Here is a 19600-nt window from a genome sequence, read left to right on the forward strand (position 1 = left end):
AAGTCTGTATTTCCCCTTCATAATACCATTTTAGGATGGAAAGCCTGCATCTTGGAAGTGTGAAACTAGAAAGGGATAACAATGGAAAAAGCTAAATTCCCCTTTTTTTTTCTCATGAAGTTAAATATCAGATAAAACATACACACAAAAAAAAAAAAAAAATTACAGAAAGAGAAGAGAAATTGTGGTCAAGCCAACAGGTTTATAGGTCATTCCCACCAGGTGAGGAGCCACAGATTCTTGGCAGACGCTCTACCGATGCTCTTCTGTTCCTTTGTAAGGAATCAGAGGTTAAATACAATCCAAGAAGAATCCAGTAACCATGAAGAGGGCACAATCTGCAGAACAGAGTGCACCAGCCTTCCCTGCAGCAGCGCATGGGGATGGTTCCGAGGTGGACGGCAGCGCAGTCAGTGGGTTCAGGCAGTTTCAGTGATACCTGAGTAGGCAGCAGCCACTACTATAGCCCAGCCACTCCTCACTTGCAGCAGCTTTTCTGGGCTTTCATGGCCCAGTGGCACAGACAGTATGCCTGCTGCAGCACACCGTGTGGAGATACTCTTACAAAGCACAGCATAAGGGTTTGATTGAGCTGCTGATAGTTACTTATACTGGCTCATAAGGTAGACACCTGCAATGATTTAGAAGCCTGTTGTAGTTTGGCTTTTTTTTTCCCCTCAATATAATCAGCTTCAATAAATCCCAGCTCAAGTTACACAGGTCAATTTACCACCGAGTTTAACCTCGTCTGATGCGTATTAAAAACGCATTTCCTTTTACAGAATTTGGATAGAAAATATGTAGCCAGTTACTTCAGTGGAGTTAAGATACCATGGGCATAAATCATGCATCTTTAACAATGCAAGTTACATCGTGCTACAGAAAGTGACTTTTTTCCCCAAAGATATTTTATGTCACTGACACTTTCATTTAGTTATAAAGAACATACAGAGATGCATTAACATCACACAAGTATCTTTCAGTCTATACCTTTTTAAAAAATGAGTAATTGCTCAATTAGGCTGGAAGTGTTTTATTACTTCTTTGAATTCATTAGCCATGATAAAATGTCAAAAGCACCAGTCAAGACAGAAATAAATAACACGATCTCATGTTAGGGAGAAAGTTGCAAATACAGTATATTAAATTATAGCAATATGCTGCTTCACACCAACTGATGTATACAGCACACACGGGAAACAGTAGTTTTACTCATGATCATTGAAGAGATCCATTACCAGAACATGGGAGCTGCACACCCAACTAGAAGCATCCTTCTTTCTTTTACTAACTCAAGAATTCAATCAAGGGTTTGAACTAGCAGTTTAGGAAGTCCAACATCCCCTTTGTCTAGAGGTAACAAGAGTGGTACAAAGCTTTTCACGAGAAGCCAAGGCTTTCACATCTTTGTAGTCTTCACTTTCAGGTTCATTCCTGCACCATCAGTTTAAAGCCTCATCTTAAGACCTCCTTAATAAACTCAGGGCAAGCAATATATGCAACATTTATAGTATTATAAAACTGCATTTCAGGGGCTTTGAGCAGAGTATCTCTGCAAGTTTATGGGGAGCACTCTATCAATCTGAAAATGAAGGAAGTTACAGCCCCTTTGGGGGGAAAAAAAAGTCCCTACAGAAAAGCTGTATTAAAAATATTAAGACAAGGCCTCTACAATTGCACACCACTTCAGGCCTGAATTAAATCAGGAGTGTTCTATTACTTTGATATGGCCCTAATTTCTCTTTTATGGCCTACAGTAAAGTTTTTCACTGAAAAAAATTAGTGAAAAAAACCCAAATTCTCTACTGAAGGCCTAGTAACATGTCACTTGCATGACATCTCTCATGGTCAGTCAAAGACCATAAACATGTCCTCTTTTGGGCAGACATGTGAAAGAAAATCTTCTGTCAGGAAAAATGGATGTAATAGAATATGTAGCAAAGTCAGTTCTTACACAAAACCCGTAACACATAGGACAGATGCACTTGTAAAATAAACAGCTTATACAACTATAATCTGATACACACTAAAGCGGGTCAGGTAGAGATTCTCTTTTCAGTTTTCTACTCCATTTTTTAGGTTTAACTTCACCACTGCTTTAATGTAATGTCTATACTTGAAAGTAAAAAAAAGGTACATGAAAAAATATATATGATCATTCTGGTGAGGAAAAACCTTCCCACGATTACTCAAGCTCAGAAAATTTTTTAATTAACTGTGTTAAATTACGCCAGTGATTAGATCTTGTTATTTACAAGATCAAGTACTACTCTGATTCTTAGTAATGGTGCAGTATCTAAATTAAGATCACAGGGGCTGGTTTACACTCTGGTAGCTAAAAGCTTTCTTTTTTAGCTGTCTTTGCAGTTCTTTGGAGTTTTTGAGTCTGGAAGAAAGGAGATTAAGTCAAACATTTTTGTGCCTTAACATATTTTTCATCTAGATCAATTTTTGTTATCTAGTCTCCTGACTCAGTAACATGGTTTAAATTTGAAGCCTGTAACAATTGTGACATAAGAATACAGCAGACAACACATTTTTGTTCACAGTAACACACTAATTACTGTACTCACTGGTAAACTTCCATTTTGTAATTAAGTACTGGATTTCCAAATAGCTCTGCATAAAGCGCCAGATTATTTGTGTGGGAGCACCAAATTTCCTGACATTTTCCATATAATCCTTACAAACACCTCACAGACCACCAAACTTGTACTTTAAAGAATTCTACAGAAACATTGCACAGACTTTGCACCACAAGGGCTTATACATTCAAAGGCAGCTTTCTGGAGTGCAGGTCCATCCATTCACATTGGGGAAGAAAGTTCACATAAACTCCAAAAATGAGAAAATGAAATGAAACCTAGTGTGACTTGACACCAATAAGAACAACAATAAGGACAATTACTATAACAAACAAAATTAAAATAACAAGCATCTTCCGATTCTTCTTTTGATATTGCTCTGCCTATAGAAACAGAAAAAAAAGAGTTAATACCTAGATTTCTGCAAAGCTACGAAGTACACTAAACAAGAGCCTGTAAGGAAAGTGCATGTATCTCAGAACTGTTCTTTGGCAACCTGACACTTCTTACATCTATTGCAAGCAACTCTCACAAAATAACTCTGGTCTGCACTGCAGGCTCCAGTGAAGGTAAGTATACACTGAAGTCGCATTTATCTGTATCAAAGAGCAGACTCTATAAAGAAGAATGCATCCTCATGTTGGTTAAGCAACCTTACTGTGATTTCTTCTCAGCAGTACTAGAGAGGACCCTGTGCCTCCACAGGACACATGAGCTACACGGAAGGACAGTACTTCACTTGGAAGAACACTTGGCTATGAAGACCATGGAAACAAGATCAGGCAACTGGGTATGTGAAAGTCTGAAGAGTAAAAGCTAGAAAGGTGTTTTAACTCTTTTTTCTGATATAAGATTCCTGTATATTTGAAGGACATTAAAATTCACAACAAAACTTAATTTTTAATAGGCATTTTTGTTGTACCTGATTCAGCTGTGCATTTTCATTTAATTTCAATTAGAACTGAAAGCTTTCTTTTTGATTTGGTTCTCTGCTTCATTCCTTCTTTCTTCTAACCACATTTTCTCATCCCTTTCCTCTTTTTCTCAGGGGAATTAAAAGGAGGCAACGTGGAGAAAACTCTCCAAAAGCCAAATGAAAGTCTGCTAATAGAAGCTAAACAAAACAAAACTTGCATTTAATTCTTTTTAAATTAATAAACCTTCAAAATGTAAAGGGAAAAAGATATTAATTCTTCTCCTTTATAGTCCCTAGAAAGTAATTACTTATTATCAGATCTGCTAAAGAGGTTTTGACCTGAAATTATGTAACATTCAACCCCTGTAATTATTTACTTAATTAGACTTTAAACATCAAAGCCTGACAAAGTATCACAACTGACTCCTGTTTTCATGTGAAGCAGGAATTGGTAACTATGATTCGTTATCACCAGCCTTCTGCAATGAGATACTGCAATTTCTGTGAAAGTGCTGTCTCAGTAGTTTGTAATAATTATGCCAATTAAATCAGAAAAGAGAAACGACATTAGACATGCTAAATCAGAATAAAACTACCTACAGTATTAGAAACAGCAAGCTATCTGTGTTTGCTGTTACTATTCAGACCTCTGTGTGTGTCTTCCATGATAGGTAAAGAAATTGCTATGCTTACTGAAAACAGGTATATATTGCATCAGAAATCCATACCCTAGTCAGCAGTCCACTCAGGGGCTTGCTGATGATTCATCACCTACCATTAACTAGAAATAGAATTGATTCCAACTGATTCATTTATTTCCAGTTCAGTTTGTGCAAATTGCTTGCAATTACTTTAAGCCTTGTTCACCAATGGTCAATGCCTTATTTTAGTGATCTCCAGTTTACTTTTACCTATAAGAAAAATAAACCTATAACCAATTTATTCCACTTTTCCTCAAATGGTATTTTTCGGCTCTCCATATATTAAAAGTCTATGATAATATGAAGAAGTTGAGTGTGTAGTAGTATGTCCATGTTTCTAAACAGAATGTTTTACTTGAGGCTTTTGTATAAATCTCTCACTCAATGTCCAGCAAAGGAAGGACTGAACTGAGCTGACAAGTCAGAACTCAGCTTAAAATCAAAACAAAAAAGCCAACAAACCAAAACAACCACAAAACTCTCTGTTCTGCTGCCAGTTCAAACTTTTCAGATGTTCATAGTAAAAACTTCACATTAAAAGCATAAGGCCAGACCTAACTTTTTAACATGTGACAGATGGTAACAGAAAACATTAAAAAGTATTCTTGCTGCTCACATTATTGAGATAATGTTTTCAAAGGAGGATATATCAACTCACTGAAATCTAAAATGAGGTACCCAATAACCAGTCTTATTTCACAAGTGCTGGGCTCTCCAAACAGAGAAGGCATTTCAGATACAACCATCCAGGTCAGCAATACAAACATCAAAGCACATCGCTTGGATGCCCAGAAAGTTATTTCAGAAATTAACACTTGGCATCAAGCACAACATTAACAGAAGTTACACAGAAAGTTCCTACTACAGTACAGCTGGACATTTTATACTGCACAGCAACCATTTCTGAAAGGGATGATGTCCAGTTGAAAAATGACTGAATAACTTAATGGCTATTAATTTATAAAAGATTACTAGATATGCAAGGCTGCTTAAGTATTCCGTCAGCTTACCTTATGTAGTTGTTTTAGACCCTCTTCAGTTTTCATACATGACTGTTCAACATTGTAGTCAATTCTATCTAGAACTGTTCCCTGAATAAAATGAAGAGAATGAGCACCAAACTGAACCTAAATGAACTTCATAAAGCAATTATTATTATGAGCAGCAGAGTCATTAACAATGCTCACAGCTCAGATGTAAACTATGAACTTTTATGGAGGAACTAGGTGGGACTTCACTAAACAACCTCCTTGCTCAATGCCTAACTGGCAGCTCTGTCACCATCTCACATCTCATCCCTTAATAATCACCTTACTTCAAGTTCAGGTGCGAGAAATACCCAACAGAACTTTTGCATTCTATTTTTTTAGCCTAACAACTATAACCAGTTGAATTTTTATGTACTTATTTATTTTCATTAACTCATCTTCTGGCAGATTTCAAGCAGAGGAAATCTAAGCCTGAAGAGGTAAATTAAGAAAAGTGAGAAGCACATGAAAACAGGATGTTACAACAGGAAGAGTCCGGAAACCTTAACACTATGAGAAATCTCCTATTTCTTACTAACACTGTGATGTCAATGTACCTGTTCTACTATCATTGCTCCCAAGTCCCTAAATATTTCATTGAGATCGGAGATTGACTGTACAATCTGACGGATTTCTCGTTCCCGCTCTTCCACCATTAATGTGTTTTGCTCCACCAGTGCTAGCTGGTCATCTGTAAAACCCTGTTGAAATAGAAGATTTATATGGTGAACTAACATTAATAGCATGAAAACACTAGAAATCATTATAAGGATAAGATTTTGTAACACAACAGTCCTTTTGGAATATCCTTAACAGACACGTATCTAAGAAAAGATATTTTTGTATTTTGAAGACAGAGTTTCAGGGTCACTAAAGAACTCAGACAGCTTGAGCAGGGAAAATACATATCTTGCATCCTGCCCAAACACACGAACAACTTTTTAAAATACAATTTGTCTTAAAACAGTGTTTTTATTAGAGTACAAAACCAATACATGCAAGTGTGTAGTAGTTACAGAATATTTACTCATTGATCTGTGTTAGAGTCCCATTATGCCAATGTGTAAAGACACAGCAGCAATTCTGATTATTTTTTAATAAACTATAGACACCTTACTGGTTTTGTCTCACAAGGCTATTCACAACTGAAAATTATCCTTCCCCTATAAGTCTTATTTAGAAACACATGAAAAATCTCTTACACACAAAATTAGCCGAAAAATTGCCTTGACTTTTTCAGCAAGTTTTCAGTTGAACATTAAACATTTATAGTTTAAGAGTATTTTGCAGCACTATTAGATAGGACACAATAGAACAGATCCCACCATTGCTTAAAAATGCAATCCCCAGACTCTACAACAAAGTGGGTCTGGTACAGCTCTACAACACAGCAACTTAACTGTGCAGAACCAAATCACTACACCATTATTTGCAACAATTTGTAATACTGAAAACCTTCAGTTACACTTTAAAGTTCACTTTAAAGAGTGCCACCTTCCATCCAAACTCAAAATCACATACTTTTCTAGTAATTACTCTTGCGTCTGCCCAGAAAGGTGGTATGATAAAAGACAGCACTGTATTTACAGACTTTCTAGTCCCTGTCAGTCAGGTAAGGAGAATTCAGTAGTCAAACTGAGTTCTCTCACGCTGCAGCACTGAGGCTGATAGCATGATCACAACAGCAATACTAATTAGGAAAATGCATCACAGAAATCTGCAGAAACAGAATTTCCATGTAGCTTGGTGCTCATGGCATATCATTTTGATATTTTCATACGAAGATTAAAGGTACATTAAAAAGTTTCTTCATATTGAACTTGTGTTGTAACATCTTAACTTACTCTATCGTAAAGTGTATCATCCTCCCCATCATCCATCAGTGGGACTGAGGTGTCGAAGAAGTGTTTGGATCTTTCTTCTCTACTCTTCATGCCTGTAAAAGACAAACTATGTTTGAACATAATATTTATGCATGCTAAAATCAAGAGTAAGGTCTGAAGCACCAGATAGAAAATCACAAGAAAGAAAAATCTGGCTAATAAATGACAAATAGAAGTATCTAAATTTTAACTGTCACGCAGGCTTACTATTTAATGAAGCATAACAAATTCAACCCAACTTATAAGAGTATTAAATCAGTGATCTTAAGTCATTGCTTTTCATAAAGTTAAAAAAATCAGTTAATTAAAAGCCTTCAAGTGTGATCACTCGAGGCTATTTTCTAACACATTCTCTTAGGAACATCTCTTGTCTGAATTGTGATGTTAAGTTCCACCTGCGTCATTTATACCATGGAAGAAAGAAATACTTTATCAGTATTAAATTGGAAGATCAAATTTTTGTGGATTTCTTCCAAGATAATTTTAATCTTACTTAGTTGAAAATAGAATTGCACACAATTTTAGATTTTTTAACAGAGGTTATTCCACTTCCAATCTGTTTATGGATACAGTATTTTAATTATCTTTGACTACCTTTTGAAGCTTTATCTATCACAGACTACCAGTCAACAGCAGGTATCATGTCTGATGATCAATGGCTGCCTCACCAGTGTAACAGAAGTAGCTTTGCAGACCACAATTTGAGAAGCAATGATGCATTAAAAATGTGGATGGATGAAATACACTGGGTTTGATATATTTAACTATGAAGTTTCTCCTTTAGCAAGATGAAAGAGAGGTGGAATAAAGCAGTTAGAACATGGTCTGTGAACCAGAAACTCCCAAATTCTAACCCCCACTGTAATAAACTTCTGGTAGTCCTGTGTGCATCATTTAACCCTTCTGTCCTTCAGTTTTCCCAACCAAGAAAATCAGCACACCTTAGCTAGTGGTTTCCACAGAAGATGCCCATGTATTACTGTATCGCTTATGCTTACGTTTGAGATAGTCAGACTGCGCATGCCTAAAGTTGGTGGATAGGTCCTGAAGGGACTGTGCTAAGGAAGACACTACATTCCTGAGAACACGTGCTTCTTGTTCTGTACAACTACGTGACCTGCTCTGCAAGACCTGGACTGCTCTCTGACATCTGTGAAATAACTAAGAAAACAATTCCATTAGTAAAACACACACAGCCACACACACTTTAAGTATCACACTGCAAAAGTTCCAAATGGAAGACTAATGTTTTGATTTCTAGATTTTAAAAATAATTTTCTTACTGCTCAGTGCAATGTTTAAAATGTATGGAAACACAAAACATAAATGAACAGGCAACCTAAAGCTAACAGGGTAGTAGAGTAACACAACTACTTCTGCCCAGAGGTATTTGCATATATATGTATTTCTCTGAGATATCTGTAAAGGTGATTTGATTAAGTCTCCCAATCCTATTCCAAGTAGAGAAGCAAACAGGTAAGTAAAAGAACAGGGAAGTTAAGTGACTCGTTGAGTAGTTCACTGAGACAGTGAGTGGAGTACCAAGCACAGAGCCCAGGAATTCTGGCTCACTCTAATACTGATTATAAAAGAAATGCTTTACTCAGAGGAAACCACTGCCTCATCAAGATGCATTGCAGATATGTCAGGCTGTAGGTTCAGAACTGAAAGCACTCTGTACCTGTGTGATCTCTTGGGTTGTTATTTCTATTGCCCGTTCTTCTTCACTGCTGTCATCCAGTGTTGGTCTGTTTAGATGTTTATCATGAAGACTGGCTAATTCTTTCATCTTCTGTTTAACCCTGGCGATATCATACTGAATCTAAACCAGAAAAAACAACAATGAAGTGACATGACTCTTATTTCATAGGAAAAGGTTCTGACAAATGCTAGACAAAAATAATTGAAAGAAATCTGTATCACACAAAAAGCAGACCATAGATCATTAAAAAAACCTAAACACATAAAAACCTGACTAAATAGTAACTGAATACACTCATATACTGTGAGAATATATGAATTTTCTATTTTTTAAACCTCCTCTTATTAATCTTAAGGCAAGACTGCTGTTTTCAAATATGCTTCATTAAATTGGAATAATATTTTTATCATTATATAATGATAAAAGAACCCCCTGAATGGGTTCAAACAAAAAGTCTTCTGGAAGGGCTCATTTTTCTGTATCCTTCCTTCTAAGTTTCAAAATGAGAACCACTTTGCTTTGCTAAGGAAGTCAGAAACTTCCTGCAGTCTCAAGGCTAAATGCTCAGCATATTTATTCTAACGGTCCCAGTGTACTGTTAATACTGGGCTCCACTGCTGATGCACACCCAGCCTTCTGGAATTTCTGGCGTCAATCTCCCCTTATTCTATTTGCATTCTATGGTTCAAGATAATCATTCACAGCTTGCCTGATATTTTCCTCTAAACAAGGGTGTCAGTTTAGAAAACACCGATTTCAATCTTGCTTCTAATACTACTTTATCGTAGAACTACTACTTTATCAGCATTAAGAATGTAACTGGCAATGCTAATACAATCCTACATGAGAAATCAAACTCTGTGTTGGATTTGCCACACAACTTACTTCATCTGCTCCATCAACCCATTTGGGAGGTAAGCGTTTTGTTACTCCGATTGCTGCTTCGGGATCTAAACTTATTCCTGACACCAGTGCCATACGATCATCAGCAAGCTGCAGAAGATAAGAAAAGACAGCAAATTAATTTTACTCAAATTTGATTCAAATCCTTGAGCACTAGGAAAAAATGCATGTATGCCTTCCCATAAAAATCTGTGCATGATGCAGGTATGGTCAAGCTCCACATCTCCTGTTTTGTCCCTATATGCTAATGACCTACATCCTCCCACTTCCTACAGGATCTGAAAGAGGAAAGTTTCCCTTAGATTAAGTTCTTAGCAAATCTTCAAGGAGAAAATATGGTATTGCAGTGAGAATTCAAGTAATTCTCATGTTGGTACATTAGATGATGATTAACAGCCAAGGGATCTCTAATCAGTGGTGTAGCGTGGTTTATACTGGGCCAGGCAAGTTTGAAAATCTCACTTGGGAAAACCTCCAAATAAAAATGTTAATTATATCTCCAAGAAAGAAAAATAGTATCCTGCGATTGTTCTCAAACAATGCTGTATTTAGACAGACGCTCACCTATGAGGAACAAACACTCTTGCAAACTGACATGCAACTAAAATTCTAAAATTATTTACTGGAAATGAATAGCCAAGGCAGTGACCAATCCACACTTCCCTATGATACATGCTTGCTACTTCAAGCTGTATGGCCTGAGGCAAAGAAACCTGCAGGAAATTGGGTGGCTAATTCTCCATAAAATTCCAGAGACTGTCAGAAAGTAAACAAGACAATGTGCCATCCAGCTTATACACAGCTTTCCACAGGGCTACAGGAGGGCTGGAGATGGGGAAGGAGTAAAAGAAACCCTTTATCCCAAGTAATAGTCATAATTTGAATAACTCAGGTGCAACAAATCAGGTGTTTACACAATTGCAGACTGATGCACAGCAGTTGCAGAAGGGTGTATTTTTTTTTACTATTAACAGGAATTATTTCCTGAAAGCCTATTTTTCATCACTGACCTTCTTTCCTGAGCAATAAAGTTTGCACAATTTTTGCATAGCATAAAAAATAGTTAATAGCTTCATTGTACAAAGTCACTATACCCCCTATGTAAACAGTAAGCCAGACCAGTTTATACATGTATCTGCTAATGTAGCATTGTATCACAAAATTATTTTCTCTATGCCGCCTTGTTCTTCTACTGTACACAGAGACACTTCACCCTATATAATGAAATTTAATAAACTGGCAGAATAAAGAAAGGAACATTTTGGCTCAACGATGTACACTTGACGCATTATGGCAAAATACAATGTGAAAAGCAATACCTCATCCAGCTCCTGAAGTCATTTGTGGATCCCATCAGCCCCATCCAGTTAGAGACAGCAAAAGATAACAGGGAAAAAAAAAAAGAGACATAGGGCAGATAGAGGGTACAGTCAGTCGAGAAAATACTGATTTATTTAAGCATGATGGTTTACCAAGAACAAAACAAACTGGCTTTTAAAACATGACAATTCAATAAATACATCATGATACTGTACTTTTTAAGTCAGCATTTTGCTTGATGCACAAAGTTTTAAAGAAAATATTTCAGTTGCTTGGTAAACAGAAAGCACATAAGGGATCACATTAAGAGCTTGTATTGATTTGTATTCCGAAGTAACTGCACAGTGAAGTTTCTAGTTACTAAAATTTGAGATGGAAAAACTGCAATAGAATATATTGAAGTGTGACAGCAAGGGCAATTTTATTGCAATATTCAACATCCAGTGGTGAGTTAAGAGGTTTGATTATGATTGGAGGATGCACATACAAGCTTTTGTAAGACATTTATTGACAAACACGCCAGTTATCACAGGATAAAACAGACAGCAAAAGACAAAAAGCAAAAGCAAATGTAGTGTACACTCACTCATGGACATACTTCAATTATGCTCTAGTTTCAGGTAACATTAATCCAAATACATGTGAAAAAATACAGAAGGCAACTTCTCTATTCATCAGTCTTTGTACTATAGAGGGTATGTGTGAGCAATAGAGTATTTCACTAAAAAATTAACAAAGCAGGCACATCAGATCTAGAACAAGGACAAAATTCTTGTGGTTAAACAAAGCGGCAGGCTTCAACTAATGATCTCTTTTATCCTATACCAAGCTTTTTAAATGGGACTGTACTGTTAAGAATGATTATCTGAGTTTAAGGAGTGGTTGACTGTCCACACCAGAATGAATCTTCCAGGGCAGAATGCGATTACTGACAGAGAGCTCTCATAGTAAAGGATTTCTTCAGGAGAAGCCTGGAGAGCAAATTAAGATAAGCCAAAGCATATGAGCTAGAATTTGCAACACTGCCCCGCTGGCATGCACCAGCTCAGCTCTGGGGATACCACCCAAGAGAAAAGGGTGGTAAGCACCCCCAAAACCAGTGATAAGCACCTTAGAAACATGAAAGATGAGTAGGTACCACTGCCATTTTTACACTTCTTGCTAAAACAGTACACTTGTAGTAAATAACTACAGAACTCACAACTGTCCACCAGGATCAAGATTAAGCCATTGACTAACTCCATCCCCTGCACAAGGACATTCATTTCCAATCACCGCTACCTTTCCTTACATTTGAATGAGCATCCTAGAAAATGGCTTCAATTACTATTAATGAACACTGCAAATAAATGTTTTATGCAAGTGCTAAGTGTTACTTCACTTGCTGTTGTGAAGAAGTGTAGTTTCACTGCTCAGTAGTCTGTGTGTAAGTTCAGCACTAACTTTACTTGGTGGTATTTTTAAAAATCCAAGGATCTAAAGAAGCGATATTAATACTGGCAAAAAGACATGTTAACAAGAAGTAAATGCAGTGCCAAATTAAACATGTATAATACACGTTGCTATTGACATCTCCTGCTCTGCAAATGCAGTTTAATACGTAGCTCGTTAGTCACAGGTGTAATAGAGTTAACAATGAACAAAGACCATTCAAGAGCAATTCATCAGTTGAAATAAAATTTGCAGCACAAAGTACTGCTTTTCCTAACAAAAATGGATTAATGCAAAGTAATTTAGAATGATGAGACTGCCAGCAGAAATATACTGGTGTCTCTTACATATAAATGGTAAGTCCGAACTGGAAGTGTAAAAACCCCAGCAGAACTGAGCTGCCAAGCAGCCCATCACAGTCTGACTAGCTCAAAACTTAGAAGAAGCTGCATAAGCTGCCTCTGAACAAATGACTTTTTGAAGTTTCTATAATGAAGATTTACTCTAGAATCTCCTGATTCCCCTCTCTCACACAGGACTTTCAGTATTACTTGTATTTGGGGGAAAATAATAAAAAGGACAATGAACATCAGAGCAAATTATGGAAAAATTCAAGCAATGGGAATAATTACACTATTGTATTTAACAGTGCCCACACTGAAGTGAATAGAAGAGTTCTGGTCTATGAAATAACTTGGATGTTTTTTCTCTGGGGAAGGGAGACATCAAAAAGCGCAATGGACAAAAAACCTCATGTCAATGCTAACATGAAGTTATTACAACAGTAAATGTATTTATTATTCATGAAGTGAATAGAGACGTGATCAGCACAAAGACAGATCTCTTCTATTCATTTTACGTGAAGGAGTGGGGAAAGGGTATAACGAGGTGGGGAGAGGGGGAAGGGGAGAGGGAGAAGTGAAGAGGACGGTGGGGTTCTGGGGAGAGGGCTCAGAGGAGGCTCAGGGAGACCCGGGGCGGGCCGGGGGGAGGCCGGGGACAGAGGGGAGGAGCGGGCACAGGGCACGGCTGCCTGGCAGCCCTAGCGCAGCGGGGTACAGAAGGATGAAGGGAGGAGACTCACCGCAGCAGCCATGCTACGTGAACTCAGAGGGCTGGAGGAGCCGTAACTACTCACTTGCTCGGCCAGCAGCTGCCGGCTCTGCACCGCGTTGTTCCGCAACAACAAGAACGCGTCCGTTAGACGCCGGGTGGCCATGGCCTACCGCCCCGGGGCCCCGCGGCCGCTCCGCGCCTCGCTGCCGGGCCCCCGCCCTAGCTCAGCCCGGGACCCGCGGGCCGTGTGCGGCCGCCCCCGGCGAGGCCCCGCCGGCCGCTCAGAGCACCGGGCCCCGCCGGCCGTCGGCCCCATCCATCCCCCCCGGATCCGACCGCAGCCCCGGCAGCGCCGCGGCTCACTTCCGCGTAGTGCATCGCTCGGCGTCTTCCGGCCCGCCCGTTGGCCGCCGCCGCCGCTCCGCCCGGGCCCGCCGGCCGCTGCACCGGCGTTCCGGGCCCTCCTGCGGTCCGGGTAGACAGCAAACCCGCATCTGACCCAAACGGCGGCGAACCCCGCTTAGGGCTGACCGACCCCCGGCCTTGGCAGGGGCGTGTGGGGCGCGTTAGTGCCTTATGTCGGTGACGAGAGCCAGGAGGCGTCATCCCCCGTGTCTCCGCACATGTCCCTCGGCTGGAGGTCTGCCTCTCCCTGGGGGAAGCTTGGTCAAATGGCTTCGTGTTTCCATAGCTTTTTCAGTTAACTTGCTCCATCTCACTGCTGTGAAGCATCCTCAGTTCATCCTCAAAAGGCACAAGTTTGGGTCAAAGCAAAATACTGTAGCATGACCATTTTGCTTCGATACCTTTTATTTTTGTTGTTGTTCTGAATGCTGCCACACCTTCCCCCAAACTTCCTTTGCTTCCAGTGAATTTTCTGTTTTCCAAAAAACCTCTCACACCTTTTATTCGTTGCTGACTCCAACCACTCAAAAATCAGGATGTTCCCTGAAAACGAACAAGCCGTTTAAAATTACGATATTGGGTTTGACTGTCTGAAAGAGGCTTTTTGATAAGGTGGACTAAAGCGATTTTTAACCCCGATGCTCCGCCAGGCATGTGAAAACAACAGGAGCCACTGCCCGGCACAGCCAGGGCAGCTGCTGCACACTGGCCATCAGGAGACTCCCTAGCTTAATCTGTAAATAAACCTCCCAAAACCAGCATTTACACATATGGTAGGAGCAGTGACTATAATCACATCCACATTGTTTGGAAATGTTACCTCGTTTTAGCTAACCGCCTGGGCAGGCTTGTACAGTGAGAAATACAGAAAAGAATTCCTTTGCTATTATAAGACATTTGGGGAGTTTTCTTGAGCAGCCTTTCTGCCTTAGCAGGAGAGACCCCCAGATCAGAATTTAGCAAGGAAATGAGCTCCTTTCCTACACAGACTAATGCATGCATTTCATTTTCCGTGGTCTGGTGAAATCTCTTTTCATTTTGGCTGCCTGACAAAGGCTTTAAAAATATATGTACGTACTTCATTTCTTCATGCTAATTTTTAATCTAGTGTAACGATTTTTTATACTATGAGAACAGTTTCAGCTAATGAACTTCCATCCTTCTCTTGGCTCCGCTGCCATGGCTTAGGTCAAGAGGAATTTCTCCTGCTGTCAGAGGTCCTTGTGATCTTTTAGCGCTGGATGCACACTCACGAAAAACTAGTTGGAATATCTTACACAGTGGGATGGAGAACATAAACCCAATGGGAAGCCTGATGTGCTGGAAGTTGGTACATACCAGGAATTAACATCTTTTGTTTCCTAATTTCTGACAGCTTAAAAAGGTTTGAATGTTGGGCAGGCTTGGAATTTAAGCAGAGGCAACAGAAAGTATTTGGGACTTGTACACGGTGAATAACCACTTCAAAGTAGAAGGAATGGAAAAAAGGATTAATCAAAGAAAACTTGTCTTAGAAGTTAGGAAGTGTAGGCATAAAGGGAAATGTGCCAGAAGTAAGGCTGAGTTAGACCTTGCAAAGGAAATTAAAACAAATAGCAAAATGTTCTTCAGTTGTCCATACCAAGAGATGAAGGAGAGAAGAGGTAGGAGTGATGAAAGAGGGAGAGGCAGGACACAAATGAATGCATAATATATAGTGGAAATGTACATAGAGGAAATGAATGCATGGAGATAGAAATCATCTCATCCAAGTGGAACAAATCATAAAAATCATAATGTGATGGTAATTTGGACTGGATGATTGTTATAGGTCTCTTTCAACTGAAATGTTCTAATTTCTGACCCAGACATCAGACAGCACTGGCCTATCAGGATTCTATCTGGCTGTGTAACAGCATCCCTGCAGGAGCAACCCAACACAATTGAGAGCAGGAAAATTGTTCCAGCAATTTAAAAAGAAGAAAAAGAATCAAAGTGTAATCCAAGTAAAATACAAGACTTCTGGGTAAATTTAGCAGGAAAGAATAATACCAGACATGATGGCAGATAGAAATGGGCTAAAATACAACATACATTTACTGAAGGTGGATAGTGCTGGACTAACCTGATGACTTTGAAAGGTAACTAGTTTTCCAAACAGAGGAAAGCTAGTAGATCTGTTCTGTCTGGTAATGAATAGATGTAGGCTGGAAATTAGAAGAAAATGTTTAACCTTCAGAGGAATGGAGTCCTGGTATATCTTTCCTACAGCCATGGCAAAGTGAAACAAATGCATTGTTAATGTAGTGCTCGATCTGTTCATAAAAAGGATCATATTTTCCCCTCCTGAGACAGCACATATCCTTAAATATATCTTTTTAAGCACATGCTGTTAATTTTTTGGACTGTTGCTTCTTGATGATGAAGCTCACTGCCATAGGTTTGGAGTCTGTGTCTTCCTGCTTTCTAAATGCCTGTTCTTTTCTGCTGTTCTTAATAAGCAGTGGGACAGCAATGCTGCCTGCACTCGCACATTCCTGCACCCACCGCCTCCCACAGCCAGGGCCTGATCCAAAATGGTGAGAACTTTCCAGTTACTACCGTGGCATTTAGATCAGGCTTCTGGAGGAAGACAACAGCTTTCAAATTGTGCTTTCAAACTCCTTTCTCGCAGTCCAGACTCTGTATCGCTACTGTTTAGCTACCCAAGCTAAGTCAAGGGCAAACAGAGCTTATGCTTCAGTGATCAGATGAAAGTCAATCTCCATGGCATTTTATCTTGAGTAATTGAGTAGGCGCACAGAGGAGGTGAAATATTGTGGTTTTCTGAAGGCTTCTGATTGTTCGAGAAGACTGAACGATCAGCTTGTGCCAAAGGCTGAATTAATGAACCATTAAGTGCGTTTTGCCTGGAAAATCATACCATCCTTTTGCAGCTGGGACACTTGGCTGCCGGAAAAGTTCTTCTGCAGGAAAGTTTCTAAGGAAAAAATCAGCCAAGTGGCAGGGTTAGCTCTGTCATATGTAGAGGTGCATTTTCTGCATGGGAATTGAGGGGCTCTTGATAAAACAGGCCATATTATTGCCTTTATCCCGTAGCAGAAGATTTTCAGGCTTCAGGGCTGTCAAACTCTTACTTTCCAGAGTGTGTTAATCACTGAACCAGGATTTGTTTGGCTAGTGAATGGGGAGTTTCCCGAGTTTTGGCAGTGGGTGTGATTCTGACAGCCTCTCTGTAGGTGGTGCTGCAAGGCAGTGAGATGTGAGTAAGAACCGCCTATGCTATTTTTAAAATTCAGTCCCTTGGTTTCTTTCTTAACCAGCTCTTGATATTCCGACTTTCTTAAACGAAAATTAGACATAGTTGCCCATAATTTCTTTATTTTGATGAGCTGCAATGTGAATGCATCCATTGGAAATATAAACAGAGGAGAACTGTTATTTTCTCTGGATTCAAACTGTTGCTATTATGTACTCTCCCTAGAAAACTGCAGTCGAATGAACTGTCTTTTCATATTGATCTAACTTTAACAGCAGATTGTAGAATCTAGTGAATTAGAGAAGAGTATCTAAAAAAGAAGATTAAGTTGGTCATGCAGAGACCCTAAGTAATGGATGTTTAAATGATACAGAAATTCACATCTCTAAGTGGCTGTATCCTCTTTTGCTCTACACCTAAATGTTGCCTTGAGTTCAGCTGCTCTTCTGCACACTGAAAAGTGGTAGAATGGATCCTGCAGATGCGTCTGTACTCCTCCTCTGCTACTGAAATGCAATCAAACCAGGTGAATCAAGCCTTACTTCAAGCTGGGTTGGCAGTGAAGACTTCTGTGTCTGCTTGGAGGGCTGGGAGGAATATTTTACTCAAAATTCAGCTGTAAAAATTTGATGTTTACAGGCAGACATACCACATACGTGATTAGACAGTCAACCTTGTTCAAAGGCAGATATGAGAGTTACAGTCTATGAGCTTGTACCCCAGTCTTTTGACAGGCTAATAATGCCCATGGTACTTAAACAATGGAACAACGCTGTCATCTAATATTGTGCAAAATTCCTCTCCTCAGCTGTGCGCTATATTAAATCTTCTGTGTCACCACAGTGTTAGGTCACCTCTGCAGCAAAGATAAAAGCTTGCTCATTGTAGGCATTTATATCTCTGCTTACCCTAATTACCTCTCCAGTAGTCATGTGAAGATATTCTGTATTTCAATTGATGTATCAAATATAAAAAATTGTTACTGGTCTCTTTCTTGTAAGATCCAAAGATTTTAGATGGGATGGGATAACTGTCATGGATGTATGTTTTAGCTGAGTGAAAGTTATGGGGCTGGATGTACAGCAGTGGTTAGATATTCATCCACGGAAATAGCAGTGTGAATCTGAGATGCTTCTGTCCCCTAGCTGTTTGCTATTGACCACAGCAATGATGTTACCCTGCAATTTAGCCAGCACAGTATGCTCTGTGACGGCTTCTCATGTGCGTTAGTGCAAGCCGATCAGTTTAGTTACTAATATAGCAGCTTTGCTTGAGAGGTCAAGCCACTGCAGCTGACATGCTGGAGTGCTGAGGGGAGTTAGCATGAAGCCACTCTGCAAACCCACATGCAAGGGTCAAACAGTACCGTGTCTGGATAGGATAGGAGGGAAATGTGTTGTTTGCATATTGTGGCAGAGTCCCCCAGTACTTCAAGTACATCCATACATGAAAAGATTGTAATCAAAATAAGAAGACAAGGGATGTATTATTATTCCTCTTTTAGAGATGAGGAACCAAGCCATGAAGAGATTCAGTGAGCAGTTCCCCTGCAGATATGCATAATGTAAGAGCTGGCAATAAAACACAGGATTCATCATTACTGCCATTTTACAGATGGAAAAACCAAGTCACAGAACAACAGTGGCTTGCTCAAGGTCGCACAGGGTATTTATAGCAAACCCAGGACCTGAATCTGGAGCTGCTGAGTGCTGGTCAGCATTTTCCCGAGAGAATCACGGATAAGGAGATTAATGTCAATGGTTTCCCCCAAAGCAGCAGAATTTCAAAAAGAGAAGGAAGGCTGTTCCAGAAAAAGATGCCTGTACTTGTTTAGAAAAGAAGCTTAGACTCCAGTATGCCCAGCAACTCATACCTATGTTCTTGTTATCCTAATTAGTGGCACTGTTCCACTTCCAGAAGGTTTTATCTCTTTAAATCAGGTGGTGTTTTTTTTCAACTAATAAAATTAGAGAAGGCAATTCAGAAAGCTCTATTACAGTAGATCATGGTCTGACGTTCATTCCAGCAATAACAACTGTTATCAAAGAAAGATCCTTTTCATAAATGTAGGAAACAAGTCAGGCTAATAAAGACATGAATAGGTTTTGGCACATTACAATGTAAAAATAATCAATGAAAAAAATCTAGTCAGAAAGTCTGCATAATGAGTATTATCTTTCACAGAAGTAGTCTGACTCTGCTTTATAATGAGTAGCATTTAGCCATAAATCATTCTGAAACGAGAGGGAAAGGAGTGACCTTTTTCAATGCCATTTGGAAGCAGCAGAGGGCACATCAGAGCAGGTTCCTATTGAACGAATCTTCACCCTTCTTTTAGCCTGGATCTTCCTGTAGAATCAGGAACTGTAAGTACCGATTTGCTTAATGAACTTGTGCCAAGTGGCTAGCAAGTGGGTATCCTCTGAAGAAGA

The 19600-nt window shown here is 39.4% G+C and overlaps 1 protein-coding gene across 6 annotated transcripts; it reads right to left on the reverse strand.

Moving 5' to 3' along the window:
* Positions 1–1017: 1017 nt before the first annotated feature.
* STX16 (syntaxin 16) lies at positions 1018–13884 on the reverse strand. 6 transcript variants are annotated; one of them, XM_030503008.2, is made up of 9 exons: positions 13608–13884; positions 11038–11049; positions 9701–9808; positions 8795–8935; positions 8112–8274; positions 7075–7166; positions 5788–5931; positions 5213–5293; positions 1018–2968 (listed from the first exon to the last, which is right to left on the reverse strand). In XM_030503008.2, exons 1-9 carry the CDS (start codon positions 13686–13688, stop codon positions 2864–2866), a joined length of 927 nt encoding a protein of 308 aa, XP_030358868.1. In that variant the 5' UTR covers positions 13689–13884; the 3' UTR covers positions 1018–2863. The 6 variants fall into 6 exon arrangements, with proteins under 6 accessions (XP_030358868.1, XP_030358865.1, XP_030358869.1 ...); XM_030503005.2 differs by having other exon boundaries at positions 13554–13884; XM_030503007.2 differs by lacking the exon at positions 1018–2968 and adding an exon at positions 2977–3699 and having other exon boundaries at positions 13554–13884.
* Between the last annotated feature and the right edge of the window lie 5716 nt (positions 13885–19600).

This window comes from Strigops habroptila, chromosome 13, assembly GCF_004027225.2.
Source record: "Strigops habroptila isolate Jane chromosome 13, bStrHab1.2.pri, whole genome shotgun sequence".
In the NCBI taxonomy this organism is placed as follows: domain Eukaryota; kingdom Metazoa; phylum Chordata; class Aves; order Psittaciformes; family Psittacidae; genus Strigops; species Strigops habroptila.